The 13400-nt window shown below is 24.6% G+C and overlaps 4 protein-coding genes and 1 long non-coding RNA gene across 6 annotated transcripts; 3 read left to right on the top strand and 2 right to left on the bottom strand.

Moving 5' to 3' along the window:
• The first annotated feature begins 715 nt into the window (after window positions 1-715).
• Window positions 716-1785, top strand: LOC122848356. The gene is made up of 3 exons (XR_006373451.1): window positions 716-825; window positions 896-1590; window positions 1669-1785. It is a non-coding gene; the product is annotated as an uncharacterized LOC122848356 (long non-coding RNA).
• A 103-nt stretch (window positions 1786-1888) lies between these two features.
• LOC122848228 (ATP-binding cassette sub-family B member 6) lies at window positions 1889-5670 on the bottom strand. Its single transcript, XM_044146156.1, has 6 exons — window positions 5476-5670; window positions 4677-5064; window positions 4399-4598; window positions 4132-4294; window positions 3161-4060; window positions 1889-3085 (listed from the first exon to the last, which is right to left on the bottom strand). The coding sequence occupies exons 2-6, from the start codon at window positions 4986-4988 to the stop codon at window positions 2105-2107; spliced, it is 2556 nt and encodes an 851-aa protein (XP_044002091.1). The 5' UTR covers window positions 4989-5064; window positions 5476-5670; the 3' UTR covers window positions 1889-2104.
• LOC122848304 (enoyl-[acyl-carrier-protein] reductase, mitochondrial) lies at window positions 4643-7554 on the top strand. 2 transcript variants are annotated; one of them, XM_044146296.1, is made up of 4 exons: window positions 4643-4754; window positions 6143-6575; window positions 6669-7121; window positions 7202-7554. In XM_044146296.1, the coding sequence occupies exons 2-4, from the start codon at window positions 6147-6149 to the stop codon at window positions 7427-7429; spliced, it is 1110 nt and encodes a 369-aa protein (XP_044002231.1). In that variant the 5' UTR covers window positions 4643-4754; window positions 6143-6146; the 3' UTR covers window positions 7430-7554. The 2 variants fall into 2 exon arrangements, with proteins under 2 accessions (XP_044002231.1, XP_044002223.1); XM_044146288.1 differs by lacking the exon at window positions 4643-4754 and adding an exon at window positions 5814-5968.
• A 181-nt stretch (window positions 7555-7735) lies between these two features.
• On the bottom strand, window positions 7736-9129 carry LOC122848318 (antichymotrypsin-2-like). Its single transcript, XM_044146309.1, has 5 exons — window positions 8921-9129; window positions 8534-8748; window positions 8267-8461; window positions 8017-8155; window positions 7736-7938 (listed from the first exon to the last, which is right to left on the bottom strand). Exons 1-5 carry the CDS (start codon window positions 9120-9122, stop codon window positions 7799-7801), a joined length of 891 nt encoding a protein of 296 aa, XP_044002244.1. The 5' UTR covers window positions 9123-9129; the 3' UTR covers window positions 7736-7798.
• Window positions 9130-11991: 2862 nt separating this feature from the next.
• LOC122850714 (gustatory receptor for sugar taste 64f-like) lies at window positions 11992-13300 on the top strand. Its single transcript, XM_044149860.1, has 6 exons — window positions 11992-12011; window positions 12080-12279; window positions 12376-12464; window positions 12557-12777; window positions 12869-13034; window positions 13107-13300. The coding sequence occupies exons 1-6, from the start codon at window positions 11992-11994 to the stop codon at window positions 13266-13268; spliced, it is 858 nt and encodes a 285-aa protein (XP_044005795.1). The 3' UTR covers window positions 13269-13300.
• Window positions 13301-13400: the final 100 nt, after the last annotated feature.

Raw genomic sequence — 13400 nt, 5'->3', positions numbered from 1 at the left:
CTGATTGGTTCCGATGGGGGGACCATGTGCGCAGAAATTAAACATGAGTTAATACGCAGACCGCCGTAGCCAGGCAGGCCAGTCAAAAACCAAGTATTATGTTGAATAAAAAAATAAAATGATGAATTATCAAGTTCATTCATTTAAAAATACCAAAGGCTTTCAATCTTTTTTTTTTTTTTTTATATAAAAACCCAATTTTATTTAAAAAATTTATCAAATTTCTTTGATCAATTTGTTTGAAAGTGTTTCAAGAAGAAAAATCTAGAGAAATATATTTTCGCCAAGAAAATATTCGACTATTATCAAAAATATATAGATTGTACAATTAATTGCATATGATATAATATTGTCAAGCAAGAAGACTTAGAGACTATTATAATCTTTTTGATGTCGAGATAAATTTCAGCTGGTTTTAGGATAATATATTGTTTATGTTTATTTGTTAATATATATCTTATTTTTTAATGAAATATTTTTCAAGTATAGATGCAATGTGGTTTTGATCATGTGTCAATTTTTAGTCTTCCATATTTTTATCACCAAGCATTTTGAATTGGCAATATCCAATGTAATTTTAGCTGGCTTGAATAAAATAATTAATAAGTAATTTAATTATAAACATTATTTACTATTTGACAAGAGCATAGCAACGAGAAAATAAACAAAGTCTTCCAACCAATTCAACACTTTTATTTATTATGTTTTGACATTCAAACAACCATAAAGAAAAATTAAAATCGAAGTAAAACAATATTTGACAAATTTTATAAATGAATAATTTTCTTAAATGAATTTTTCACAGGGAATAAAAGTAAAGCCAAAGTAATCCATTTTTTATATGAAAAAAAAAAAAAAAAAGTATTATTAATTTTTATACAATTTTTTATTTCAGATAACTTTTTGGACAATTTTTGCAGCAATGAGTTTAGCATCAATTTTATTTCCAACAATAATGGAAAATCATATAATTCACGATGAAGAATGGCTAATATCACAGCAATTTTCATCTGATAAATTTGACAATATTTTTAATGATGTATAAACAATTCAAACTTCTCTAATTTCTCTAATTGTTTTCCTAATTGAAAAAGAAAAAAAATATATAGATAAATGAGGAGTTTTGTTATTATCGTTGATGTCTATGATTTTATTGAATTTCACTTTACAACAGTTTGAATCAGGAAACAGTTTGATCATAATATTATATATATTATATAGTATACATGTAAATTTTAAATGATCCACTTTGTAAATTGTATATGAGCCAACAACTTCACCAACAGCTGATAGATTCATTGTTTTCCTGATTGTACATAATGTTTAAAATTTCCTTCAAGAAACAATAATAAAATAATCATAAAAATCAGCATATAATAATTATCATAAGCTGATATAATAACAATGGTAGATATGCATATTGTTGCAAGTATTTTTTACAAATAATTATTTATTTACTTTAATTTTTATTTGTCAATTAGCTTAATTAGATACTGTTGACTTTAGTATACAAGATGTACCCACAAATGGTGATGATAGTGTACAAACTCAAAATACTTATGGAGGAAATTGAGGCCCAGGATCCTTCTGGTTAGTTAATTTTATTTTTATTAACGATGTTTTAATAATAAATTAATTAATTAATCATTTCTTGTATTATTAAAATAGGATTACAAGTCAATTTGAAATATTATCAGCCAGCTGCAAGAGCTCAGCAACAACAACAAGATGATTATGCTTCAGCTCCAGTGGCACCATCTCGTCGTAAAGAACCAAGAAGACAACAGGAATAATGGAAAATCATATAATTCACAATGAAGAATGGCTCATATCACAGCAATTTTTAACTGATAAATTTGACAATATTTTAAATGATGCATAAATTAAGTTTTATAAAAATTTTTCCTTTTATTTGAAAGATAAATTAATCAACAAATTTATATACAATGTTTGAATTAATTAAAATTGTTAATTTAATAAATTTTCTCACCATCACCTAACTTCATTTAAAAATTTATTATTGTCAGTCTTTTTTTTTTTTTTTTTTTTTAAATTTTAAATGTTCTAGTAAAAAAAAAAAAAAAAAAAAGATATAATTTTTCTACTAAGGATGGCCGTATGACTTTCCACTTTTTACAACTACATTAACATTATTTTTATCACTGGAATCATCTTCACTGAGTTCAGGATCTTTTTGCAATTGTGCTTGCCACATAGAATGATAAACACCTTCAATTGAAATGAGCTCTTCATGTTTTCCTCGTTCAACAATTTCTCCTTCTTTTAATACAAGTATTTCATCAGCATGAATAATTGTTGATAATCTATGTGCAATAATAATTGTCGTACGATTATTACAAATACGATTTAATGCTGATTGTATATTTCTTTCAGTTTGTGTATCAAGTGCACTTGTAGCCTCATCAAGTAGTACAATTTTTGGTGCTTTTAACATTGTTCTAGCAATAGCAACACGTTGTTTTTCACCACCACTTAAACGTAAACCACGTTCACCAACTTGTGTCTCATAACTTTCAGGAAATGTTAATATTCTATCATGTATATCAGCTGCTTTTGCTGCTGCAATAACATCAGCTTCTGGTGCATCAATTCTACCATATTGAATATTATATTTAATTGTATTATTAAATAAAACTGTATCTTGTGGTACAACTCCTATGGCACTTCTTAATGTTTCTTGTTTAACTGTTTTAACATTTTGATCATCAATTAAAATTGAACCTTGTTCAACATCATAAAATCTAAATAATAATCTCATTATTGTTGATTTTCCAGCACCAGATTGACCAACAAAAGCTATTGTTTTACCAGCTGGTGCAACAAAACTTATATTTTTTAATATTATTTTATCCTGAGTATAGCCAAATGATACATTATTAAATTCAACTTGTCCTCGTTTGACATTCAATATACTAGCTCCTGGTGCATCAATTATTTCTTGATTTTCTCTCAACAATTCAAACATATTTTCCATATCGACAAAATTTTTTTGTATAGCTCTGTAATATGTACCAAACCAATTGAGTGGTACATACAATTGAATTATGTAACTGGCAAATAAAACCTAAAAAATAAAAAGAAAAAATATAAATAAATATCTTTTATACTAGACTTAAAAATAATGTATAATAATTCTTACATAGTCTCCGATTGTAAGAGTTTTTTCAATGACAATTGTATGAAGACAAAGCAATGAACCAGCCAAAAGTCCACCAGAAATAATAACATTTTGCATTGTATTTAATATATTAAGTGTAATTAAACATTTCCATTCTTCAATTTGAAAAGTATTAATAGCATCTCTGTAACCATCAACTTCATATTTTTCAGCTCCATAATATTTGACAGTTTCAAAATTTAATAAACTATCAACACTTTTGGCATTTCTTGCATTATCAGCAAGATTCATACGTCTTTGAAATTTTGTTCTCCATTCAGTAACAAGTATAGTTACAATAATATACAATGCCATTGTTGAAAATACAATTAAACCAAACCATTTGTTAAATGCACTTACAAAAAATATAATTGCAATAATAATATCAACAATTGTTGGTATTATTGAAAATAGTATATAATTTAGAAGATTATTAATTGAGTCAGTTCCTCTATCCATTATTCGTAATACTTCACCAGTTTTTCTTCCTAGATGCCATCGTAAACTTAAACTATGAAGATGACGAAATAATTCAACTTCAACTTCACAAGTTGTATATTGTTGTATTCGTATCCATAAAAATGATCTTAAATTATTTAATACACCCATACCACCAGTTCCACCACCTTGAAGAAATTTAAATGCCACATAAATTAATACCAAATCCCATCTAAATTCAATTGGAGTATCTGTTACACTGTCAACAATTTTTTTATTATAAATTGGAACATAAAGATTTATAGCTCGTCCAGCAGCAAGTAGACCAAAACAACATATAACTCTCAATTGAAGAAGTATTGATTTTTTTGGCCAAAGAAATGGTGCTAATATTTTTATTTTGTACCATGCATTTTTCCATGTTGATGAGTTATCATCAGGACGCTGTACAAAAGAAAAAACAAAAGATAAAAACATACAATTTATTATAAAAACAAATCAATAGATTTACTTACATTTCGATAAAAACTTAATCCTGGATGCATGTCTTCATTAAGTGAACTGTAATTTTGTTCTGAATTATCAATGATACCAGGTGCTCGCAAGCCCAATGCAAATATCATGAGATTACTGAGATATCTTAAAACAAACAGAGCCATCTCTATTTGATCGCTAGGCCTACATCAATCCGAATGAAAAAAAAGAAACAATTTTATTTATAATCAAGTGGTAAAAATAGATACAAGAATATATATGCATGTAAAATAATAATGGCTAATTACGTGTTTAAATAAAACCACCATTCTGATTTTCCAATGTTCATAAAAGGAAAATTTTCACCGATAAAAGCTAGTGTCCAAAAACCCAGTAAAACAAGACCATGACCATGTGGTGGAACACTTGGCAATCGTTTATGTCTTTCAATTCTTAAAATGTGAACAGAATATGGATAAACAATCAGTGTCAATAACGTATTTAAAATCTGTAAAATTTAAAAAATTTATTTAATTTATTATAAATTAAATAACAAGTGTTGAAATTAATTTATTTATCAACTTACCATATAGCCAAATATTTTTTTTTCATTAAGAATTGTTGCTTGAAGTATTATTCTTATTAAACTAAGCAAAGGTACAAGGTAAAGTAATATTTTTTGAAGATTGTATAATTTACTTTTAGCTATTGAATTATGATCAACTGAAGTACCATATTTTTTATAAACCCATAACTGTGCTGTTCCAAAAATAAATAAATAAATTGTCAATACTGAAATTGTGACTGTATCTGTAAAACATTTTGATATTCCATTGGCCACCCATATTTGTCCAAAAGTAACATTTGGTGGACAATAATTTGTTGTTATATTTTCCATTTTTTAATTTTACTATTATACAGTATTATTCAGGTATTTTTATTATTTTAAATAATATAATTTTACTAAAATTTATCTGAAATCAAAAAATCATAATTTAATTTATTAATATACAAATAACAATTATTTTTTATTAAAAAGTATATGGATTTATTATTGCGTAATATAATTGGCATAACAGATATTAATCATTTAGATAATCATTGCAACTTGCAAGGCTAATGTAAATAGCAATGACATGCTATTATTTTAACCACAAAGCCTCATTTTTATTATCAGTTAAATAATTGTTGATAAAATCTTAAAATAATCATTAATAAAATTGTCATTATGCTAGTTTTATTTCATGAATTATTTAAATATTTAATAATACTTATTTGTTTTTATAAAAACTTGAAAATAAAGAGTAAAAAAATAGAAAAAAAATTAGATGTTTTGCATATATGTTTCAAGTGGGTAAACATTTTTTTTTTTCTTAATTACTTACATGTGTAAAAGTTGACTTGAAGAGAAATAATGCACATTGATTTTTTTATTGTTGAATATTTAATATCGAAAAATAAATAATTCAATTAAGCTTAATACAATAATTTGATGTTTCAAAAAGTCATTCTGCCGCTAGTGACTATAAATCAGTCATGAAAAATTTTTTACCTGTCATTTCACAGATATGACCAGATATGACACCAGTGATGGATAATTCGATGATTTTTGGGGTATCATACGTATGATACTGTATAATACCCTTGTCGAAAATCAAACTACGGCTTGTAATTTGTAAATAAACTAAGAGCCTTAATAAATAATAATTTCTAACCTCACATTATATATACTTGTCAAATGTCAATATATTTTCAAGTTTTATTTATTTTGTAAAAATAATAATAAATACAAAAAATTGTGTCTAATAAAGACTCAAAGGATTAACCAAAAAATAAATATTTTTCTAGAGATAAAAAAAGATCAAATTAAATTACTAGGTATGTAAATTTTTTTTATCTAAAACCAATGTTATTTTGTTTATTATTGCAATAAAAAAATATGAGTTTCAAAATTAATATAAGGATGAGACAATTAGTCGAAATAATTTACCTACTTGATTCAGATAATAATACAACATATTAATTAAATATTTCGAAATTTTTTTTATTTAGAAAAATGGTGTCATATATCAGCAAATCAATTTTCAACATTTCACGTTCAAATTTGTTACCAAAAATGTCAGTGATACGTAGTATAAGCTTATCAGCTAGTCAAAGTTCAAAATCATTATTATACAATGATTATGGTGAGCCTGCTGATGTATTAAAATTGATAGAAGTACCTGATGTAAAGCCTGCAAGTGATCAGGTTACTGTCAGATGGCTTTTGGCACCTGTAAATCCAGCAGACATCAATACTATACAAGGAAAATATCCTAGTAAACCAGCATTACCCGCTGTACCAGGTAATGAGGGAGTTGGAGAAATAATTGATGTTGGAGCCAGTGTCAAAGGTTTTAATGTTGGCGATAAAGTTGTACCAAATGATAATCATACTGGCACATGGAGATCTCAAGCAAATTACTTACCAAATAGTTTAATCAAGGTAACTATACTTGTATTTATTTCAGAACTTTGATAAAGATAAAAGAAAAAAATTAATTTAGTATTTGTAATTTAATTTTTTGTTTATTTACAGATACCAAAAACACTTGAAACAATTGAAGCTTGTATGTTGAATGTTAATCCTTGTACTGCATATAGAATGCTCAAAGATTTTACAAATCTTCAACCTGGAGATACTGTCATTCAAAATGGTGGAAATTCAGCTGTTGGACAATTTGTTATTCAACTTTGTAAAGCATGGAATTATAAAAGTGTTAATATAGTACGAGATCGTCCAGATATATTAAATTTAAAAGATTATTTAAAAAAACTAGGAGCAACAGAAGTACTGACTGAAGCTGAACTCAGAACAACAACACTTTTTAAATCTAAACAATTACCAGCACCTAAATTAGCTTTTAATTGTATTGGTGGTCAAAATGCTCTTGAAGTTCTTCGTCATTTGGGACACAGTGGAACGATGGTTACTTATGGAGGAATGTCAAGAGAACCATTTAGTGTTCCAACTGCTGCTTTAATTTTTAAGGTATTTTAAAGAAATTTATTTTTATTATTAATTGAGTGAATAATAATGAGCTTATATATTTATTATTATTTTTAAATTAGAATATAGCAATCAAAGGATTTTGGATGACTGCTTGGGCAAAAACTAATGGAATATCTCAAGAAAAAACAAATATGTTAAATGATCTTGCTCAATTATTTTCATCAAAGCAGCTTCAAGTTCCATCGTATAAAATTATTCCTCTAGTTGAATATCAAGAGGCTGTGATCAAAACCTTGCAATTAGATGGAAAAACCGGTTTAAAATATATTCTCGATTTATCATCTTAAAAAGGTTGTTGATCTCATTATTTTTTTTTATTTTCTTTTAATTTTTTATTTCTTTTTTATGATTCACAGTATGGTGAGTTGAAATTTTGAAAATTGTTTAATAAAAAAAAATAATTGTTTAACGATAATGTTTTTCAATTTAATAATTAGTTGATATCTGTAAAATATAAATAATTAGATATTTTTTGTTTTCGTTCTTTTTATACAAAAAAAGATTGAACTACATAGTTACATTTAAAAGATTTTTATTATTTTTAAACTGATTTATTTACTTTCAATTAATATTACATTGTTTAAAATTTATAATTTATTATCAGAAACATCTTTGATAATTAAAAAAAAACAAAATAATGATTTAAGCGCAAATTTTTATTTTAAAGTTGGGTCGTTGACATATCCTGTAAAAAGAATAACACGTTTGGTTGCCAAAAGAAAAAGAAACGGACGATTTATAGCTATTCGAAGAGAAGGAGGTGGACCCCCCGACATTAAGAGTATAGCATCTATTTCTGTAAAAAATTTATCAAATTTATTAAATTAATCGTAACAAAAAAAAAAAAATAGTAATATTGCTCATGTAAAATTACCTGTGACAGCAGTAGCTTCAGTGCCATCTTCATTTATTTCGATGAATGCTTGTTGTATAACTTTACTGATAGAAATTTTATTTCGCTTAGTGATTCCACTGAAATTGGCATTGAATGTAAATGCATCTTTGATTCCCATCTTTACGAAAAATAATTTATTTATAATAAAAGAATAAAGTAAATTTAACATGAAATAAAAAAACAGTTAGAAAAGTAACTGAGTAGAGAAAAAAATAATGGATATACATACTTCTTGCAAGTGCTCATTGAGTGATAATTTCGTTGTAATCATAAATTTTGGTAAAAATAACGTAATTTTTGATGTATTATTTGGATATAAAGACTCAAATGTAACAGTATTCAATTTTTTTTTAATATCGGACAATGTTTGACCCTCATTGGGTAAAATAATAATCATACTCATTGGATCATAGTCATCTGCTACCTATATATATTTGACAATTAGAATAAAATTCTAGTATTGAATTATTATTTTTGATGATAATTTCAATTTTACCTTATAAGGAAGCCGAATAATTTGAGCACCAAGTCCTTCATGGGTTTTATAAAATATTTCATCAGTTATTCTCATAGTTGGAACGTTCTTTTGAGTATTTTTATCAACATAAAACTTTCTGTCGAATGTTTCTTTTTCATCGAAACTATGTTTCCACATTCCTTTGAAATATATTGCGTTGATGAGAATAAGATAAGAATTCTTATCAATGTCATCTGCAAAAAATAAACAATATATCACATGATAATTATAATTTCTAGTTTAAATATTTTTTTTAATTTTCTTCCTTTAAATTTTTAAGTAATTGAAACTAAAAAAATCTACAAAAAAATTTGTTCACCACAAATCATTGTTGGAAGAAAAAAAATATAAAAACCACAAACTCACCAGGTTGAAGAAAATCTTTGATTTTATTATTTGTTTGTTTTTCAACCCATTCATTCATAACTTTTGCTGAAGAACTAACATTTTTAAAACTCAAGAATTCTAATATTTCTGTTGCATTTTTGTTATTTAAAATTTCAACAGTATTAATAATAAATTTTTTACGTATTGAATAGAGATCATTTATGTATATTTTATTTGCCATACTTAAAATGTTTTTATCCCACTTCTATAAATAAATATATATAAAAGAAAATTTGTTATCTATCGTATTTTTTTTTAATTTTATTTTTAAATAATAATTCTCACCGATGTGAAATCAAGGCTGCCATGTTCGAAGGTATCTGCTGGTTTAATATGTAAAACTTTTTCGAACTGGCGTTTTGTTCCTCGTCGTGATCCAGTTGAAAGAATCATTAACAACTGAGAAACACTAAATGGTGAAGAAATAAAATTACCAGTTTGGGTTTCCAGTAAAATCTAAAAAATTCCACAATGAGTATTTAATATCTTGGTGGTTATAAAAATTGGATTTAATTAATATGCAATTTATTTTGAATAGCTATAAGATAAATATTTACTTTGAGAAGATCAAGAGACATTTTATTTGCTGATTTTTCAAACTTCTTTAATTTTGCAGCGTGGATTAAGTCATTGAAAAGACCAAAAAATAATGCTATGATGACAACTAATAAAATCACAAAAAAAAAAATTATAAATATTTAACTGGCATATAAAATTTATTTATTTATTATATATGTATATATTTATACTCACATGTTTTCATGTTTAGATCAGAGTAGACAACGAGTTTGTTATTGAAAAATTAATAAGTTGACACTAAATTAAGACGTGTTACAAAGCTGACTAAGCAATATTGTTTTTTTTTTATAAAATTCACAGCTATTTATACGTTTAAGGTGCTATGAATTTTTGTAATTTCCTGATTTTTGTGTATCCGTGTTGTGATAACAAAAAAAAATTCCTTTGATTACAGTGTCATAAACTCGCTTGCAAACTATTGAAAAATTGTAAAAAACTTACGTGGATATGAAATTTTCTATACGTTAGATTTGGAAAAAATAATATTTTTTAAAAAAACTACATAAAAATTGACAATAAAAACTAAAGTAATAATTTAAACAATGCGGAAATAAACGTTTCTGTCGTATTTTATGGCTTTAAATATTCAAACAATATTTTTGAGAAAATATACATATTATATAAGTAAGACAAAGAAAGAATAACTCACCAGTTTATCTATGTTTACCAACATTTGACAACAATTGTTTATATGACTATAAAAAGATTAAACATTCAGTATTAATATTTGCAAAATTTTTAAAAATATCAACCTTGAAAAAAAAAAAAAAAATATGCAAATGTTATCGCATAATATCTAGAAATATTCAAAGCATATTTAAAAAAAAAATAAGACAAAAAATAAGACAAAGATACAATAATTAACTGATTGATCTACATTTAGCATTGGACATTGTTAATTAAGATGAAATGGAGTTATGATTGACTATATATTATACGAAAAAATTATTAGTTTATTAATATGTAAAAAATTAGGCTGATGAATATTTATGTAAATTGTAATTCAATTTTTTAAATTATTTCTTCGAAGTAATATTAATTAATTATTAATTCGAACTAAATATTCGAGAATCGTAATATTTTTTTTTGAATAAAAAATTTGTAAAGAAAAAAAAAATGTTAGTATAGGGAATTGTGCCAGTATATTTAACTTGATTGACATGTTCATTACATTAGTACAATAGATAAAAATGATTGTTCTCTTATCTGATTAGACAGAATTTTCGATAGTCATTCAGGAAAGAAATTAATTTTCGTACTCTAAAAATCAGTCAATTTTGCACATCAGAATAGTTCAACTTCCGTTACATCTTTTAGCTACTACTTTTCTCAATTGTATAATAGCATTTAAAATATATTCAAGTAAAGAGACTCCATCTGAAAAATCTTTTTACATTCAATATTAAGATTCATCACAAAGTATAATGTCAAAAAAATCATTAATTATCGAGTCAATTGACACAATTCAAGCTCGAAAAATAATTAAAAATGATCATGATAATTATAATAATAATAATATTTGGCTCTTGTCAAATGATGAAAAGATGCTTGCAAAATTAAAGCCACACGATTATTTTAATAAAATAAATTATCAGAAGAAAATAATAGTAGATGTAAGTATGTCAATAATTGTCATAATATTTATTTTTTTTAGTTGGAAATAATGTTTGTATATTCATAAACAAAATTTACAATAATTTCGAATATATATAATAATAAAATTAATTATTAAACATAAAAAAGATTAGTACAGTTATTCATAAATGTATCAAATATTCAAATCTTTTCTTAGAAAATTTTAAAGTTTTCTTTATTCTTTTCAATATTTCGGTTTATATTTGAATTTATTAATTTTTATAATTTGAATCTTATTAATTTCATTGGCTTGTAAATAACAAACAAGGTCATTTTTTTTATTCATTTGACGATAATTATTTTTTTGATTTTTTTAATATTTTATTTATAACAATATTGCTAATGTAATTTATATTTTTTTAAGGATCCAGAATGTTTCAATATGTCAATTAAACCAATTCTTAAACTGAGTCAAATATTTGGAGTATTTTTAATTTCCAGAATATTCAAAAAATATTCAGAAACAAAAACATTTAGCTGCAAAAAATTTCAAAGATTATACAGTTTAATTGTTTTAATTTTTCTTGCAAGTTTATTATTAAACTGCATTATTCTAATGATTTCATCAACTAAAAAACAAGTTGATATTCATCATTATACCAAATTACAAAGTAATAAATTTTTTTAATATTTAAATTATATAATATAATATAATTTTAATTTTAAATATAATTTTAAATTTGTATACAAAACCAATTTTTTATTTCTACATTAAAATAGTGGAATATGCAGATGCAATATCGGTTACAATTTATTTTGGCGCAACATTGTTTGAATTTTTAATATTTTTGTGGTTACCAAAAAAATTAATTAAACTTCAAAGACAGTGGAAAATAATGGAAATGCAATTAAGCTGGTAAAACCAAAAGAAATTTAATAAAAAAAAATGAAAAAAATTTACCTTAAACTTTGTTTTAATTTCAGTTTTAATAAAAAATATCCAGCACTTAGATGGAAATTTAATACAATATCAATTATAATGTTGATTTGCACAATTTTTCAACACGTTTGGTGGGTTTTTATTCAAATTTCGTTACAAAAATCATCAAATACCTCGAGTGCTTGTAAAGAAGACTGTTTCGAGACTGATATCATTGGAAACAAACATCACACTTCAGGAGATTGTACATAAATATATAAATTTTTCCAAAAAAATATAACTTTTTAATAATACTCACATTAATTATTAAAATTTTAATGAATTTTTTTTTTTTCAATAGTTATCCACGTACTCAGTGGAATAATTCAATCAATAATATCAATTTTTCCACGTTGTGTTTCAAATTTTACTGATCTTTTTATAGTTCTGGTATGTGTTTATTTACAAATTAAATATATAAATTAACAAATACTAATAAATAATAACAATAACGCTTTAAAAAAATTATAATAAACTTTCAGATATCAACAGGACTTGCTGAACGATATAAATTATTAAATAAACTGGTAATTAAATCAAAAATTTGGAGTAATTATGATGACTATTGGTATGTACTCCGAGTGAATTATGGAATTTTAAATAATTTAGTAAAAGAAACAGACAAAATTATTTCTCCATTGATTCTTATATCGTGTGCACATAATTTTATTTACATATGTATTGAATTATTCATTGGACTATCGTGAGTATTGATTTGCATGTACTAATATATTAGTTAAAAATAATTTGTCTTATTTTCTATTAAATAAATATAATATTTATTTTTTATTTAGACTAAAAAATGATGTACCACTAGTTACAATTTATTCATTCTATGCATTTGCTTTTGTTGTAATTAAAACAATTGGAGTTATGTTTGCAGCATCAAGGATTCATGATAACAGTAAAACAATTTTATCTACAATTTATCGTTGTCCAAGTTCAAAATATACCAAAGAGGTAATTAAATTATTAATTCAATTTTGTATATATGTATTTTTCATATATTAATTATTTTTTTTTTATTTACAGACCGAGCGATTGTATAACATAGTGTCAAATGATAATGTCGTTTTAACGGGAATGAATTTTTTTTTCATTACACGAAATTTCATACTCACAGTGGCTGGTACAATTGTGACATATGAAATAATTTTACTACAATTATCAACGAGAACTGCGGCTAAATATTGATTTTAAAATATTACTGTATAGTAATATTACTACCTGGCGATACCCGGCTACACTCGGGTGTCGGTAAAATTATTAGAAATTACGAAATCTTAAAAAAAAAGTGTGTAGAAATTAATTTGAATAATGCTGTAT

The sequence above is a fragment of the Aphidius gifuensis genome, linkage group LG1 (genome assembly GCF_014905175.1).
Source record: "Aphidius gifuensis isolate YNYX2018 linkage group LG1, ASM1490517v1, whole genome shotgun sequence".
In the NCBI taxonomy this organism is placed as follows: domain Eukaryota; kingdom Metazoa; phylum Arthropoda; class Insecta; order Hymenoptera; family Braconidae; genus Aphidius; species Aphidius gifuensis.
Note: the sequence above shows the minus strand (reverse complement) of the source record. Positions and strands in the feature narration are given on the sequence as shown.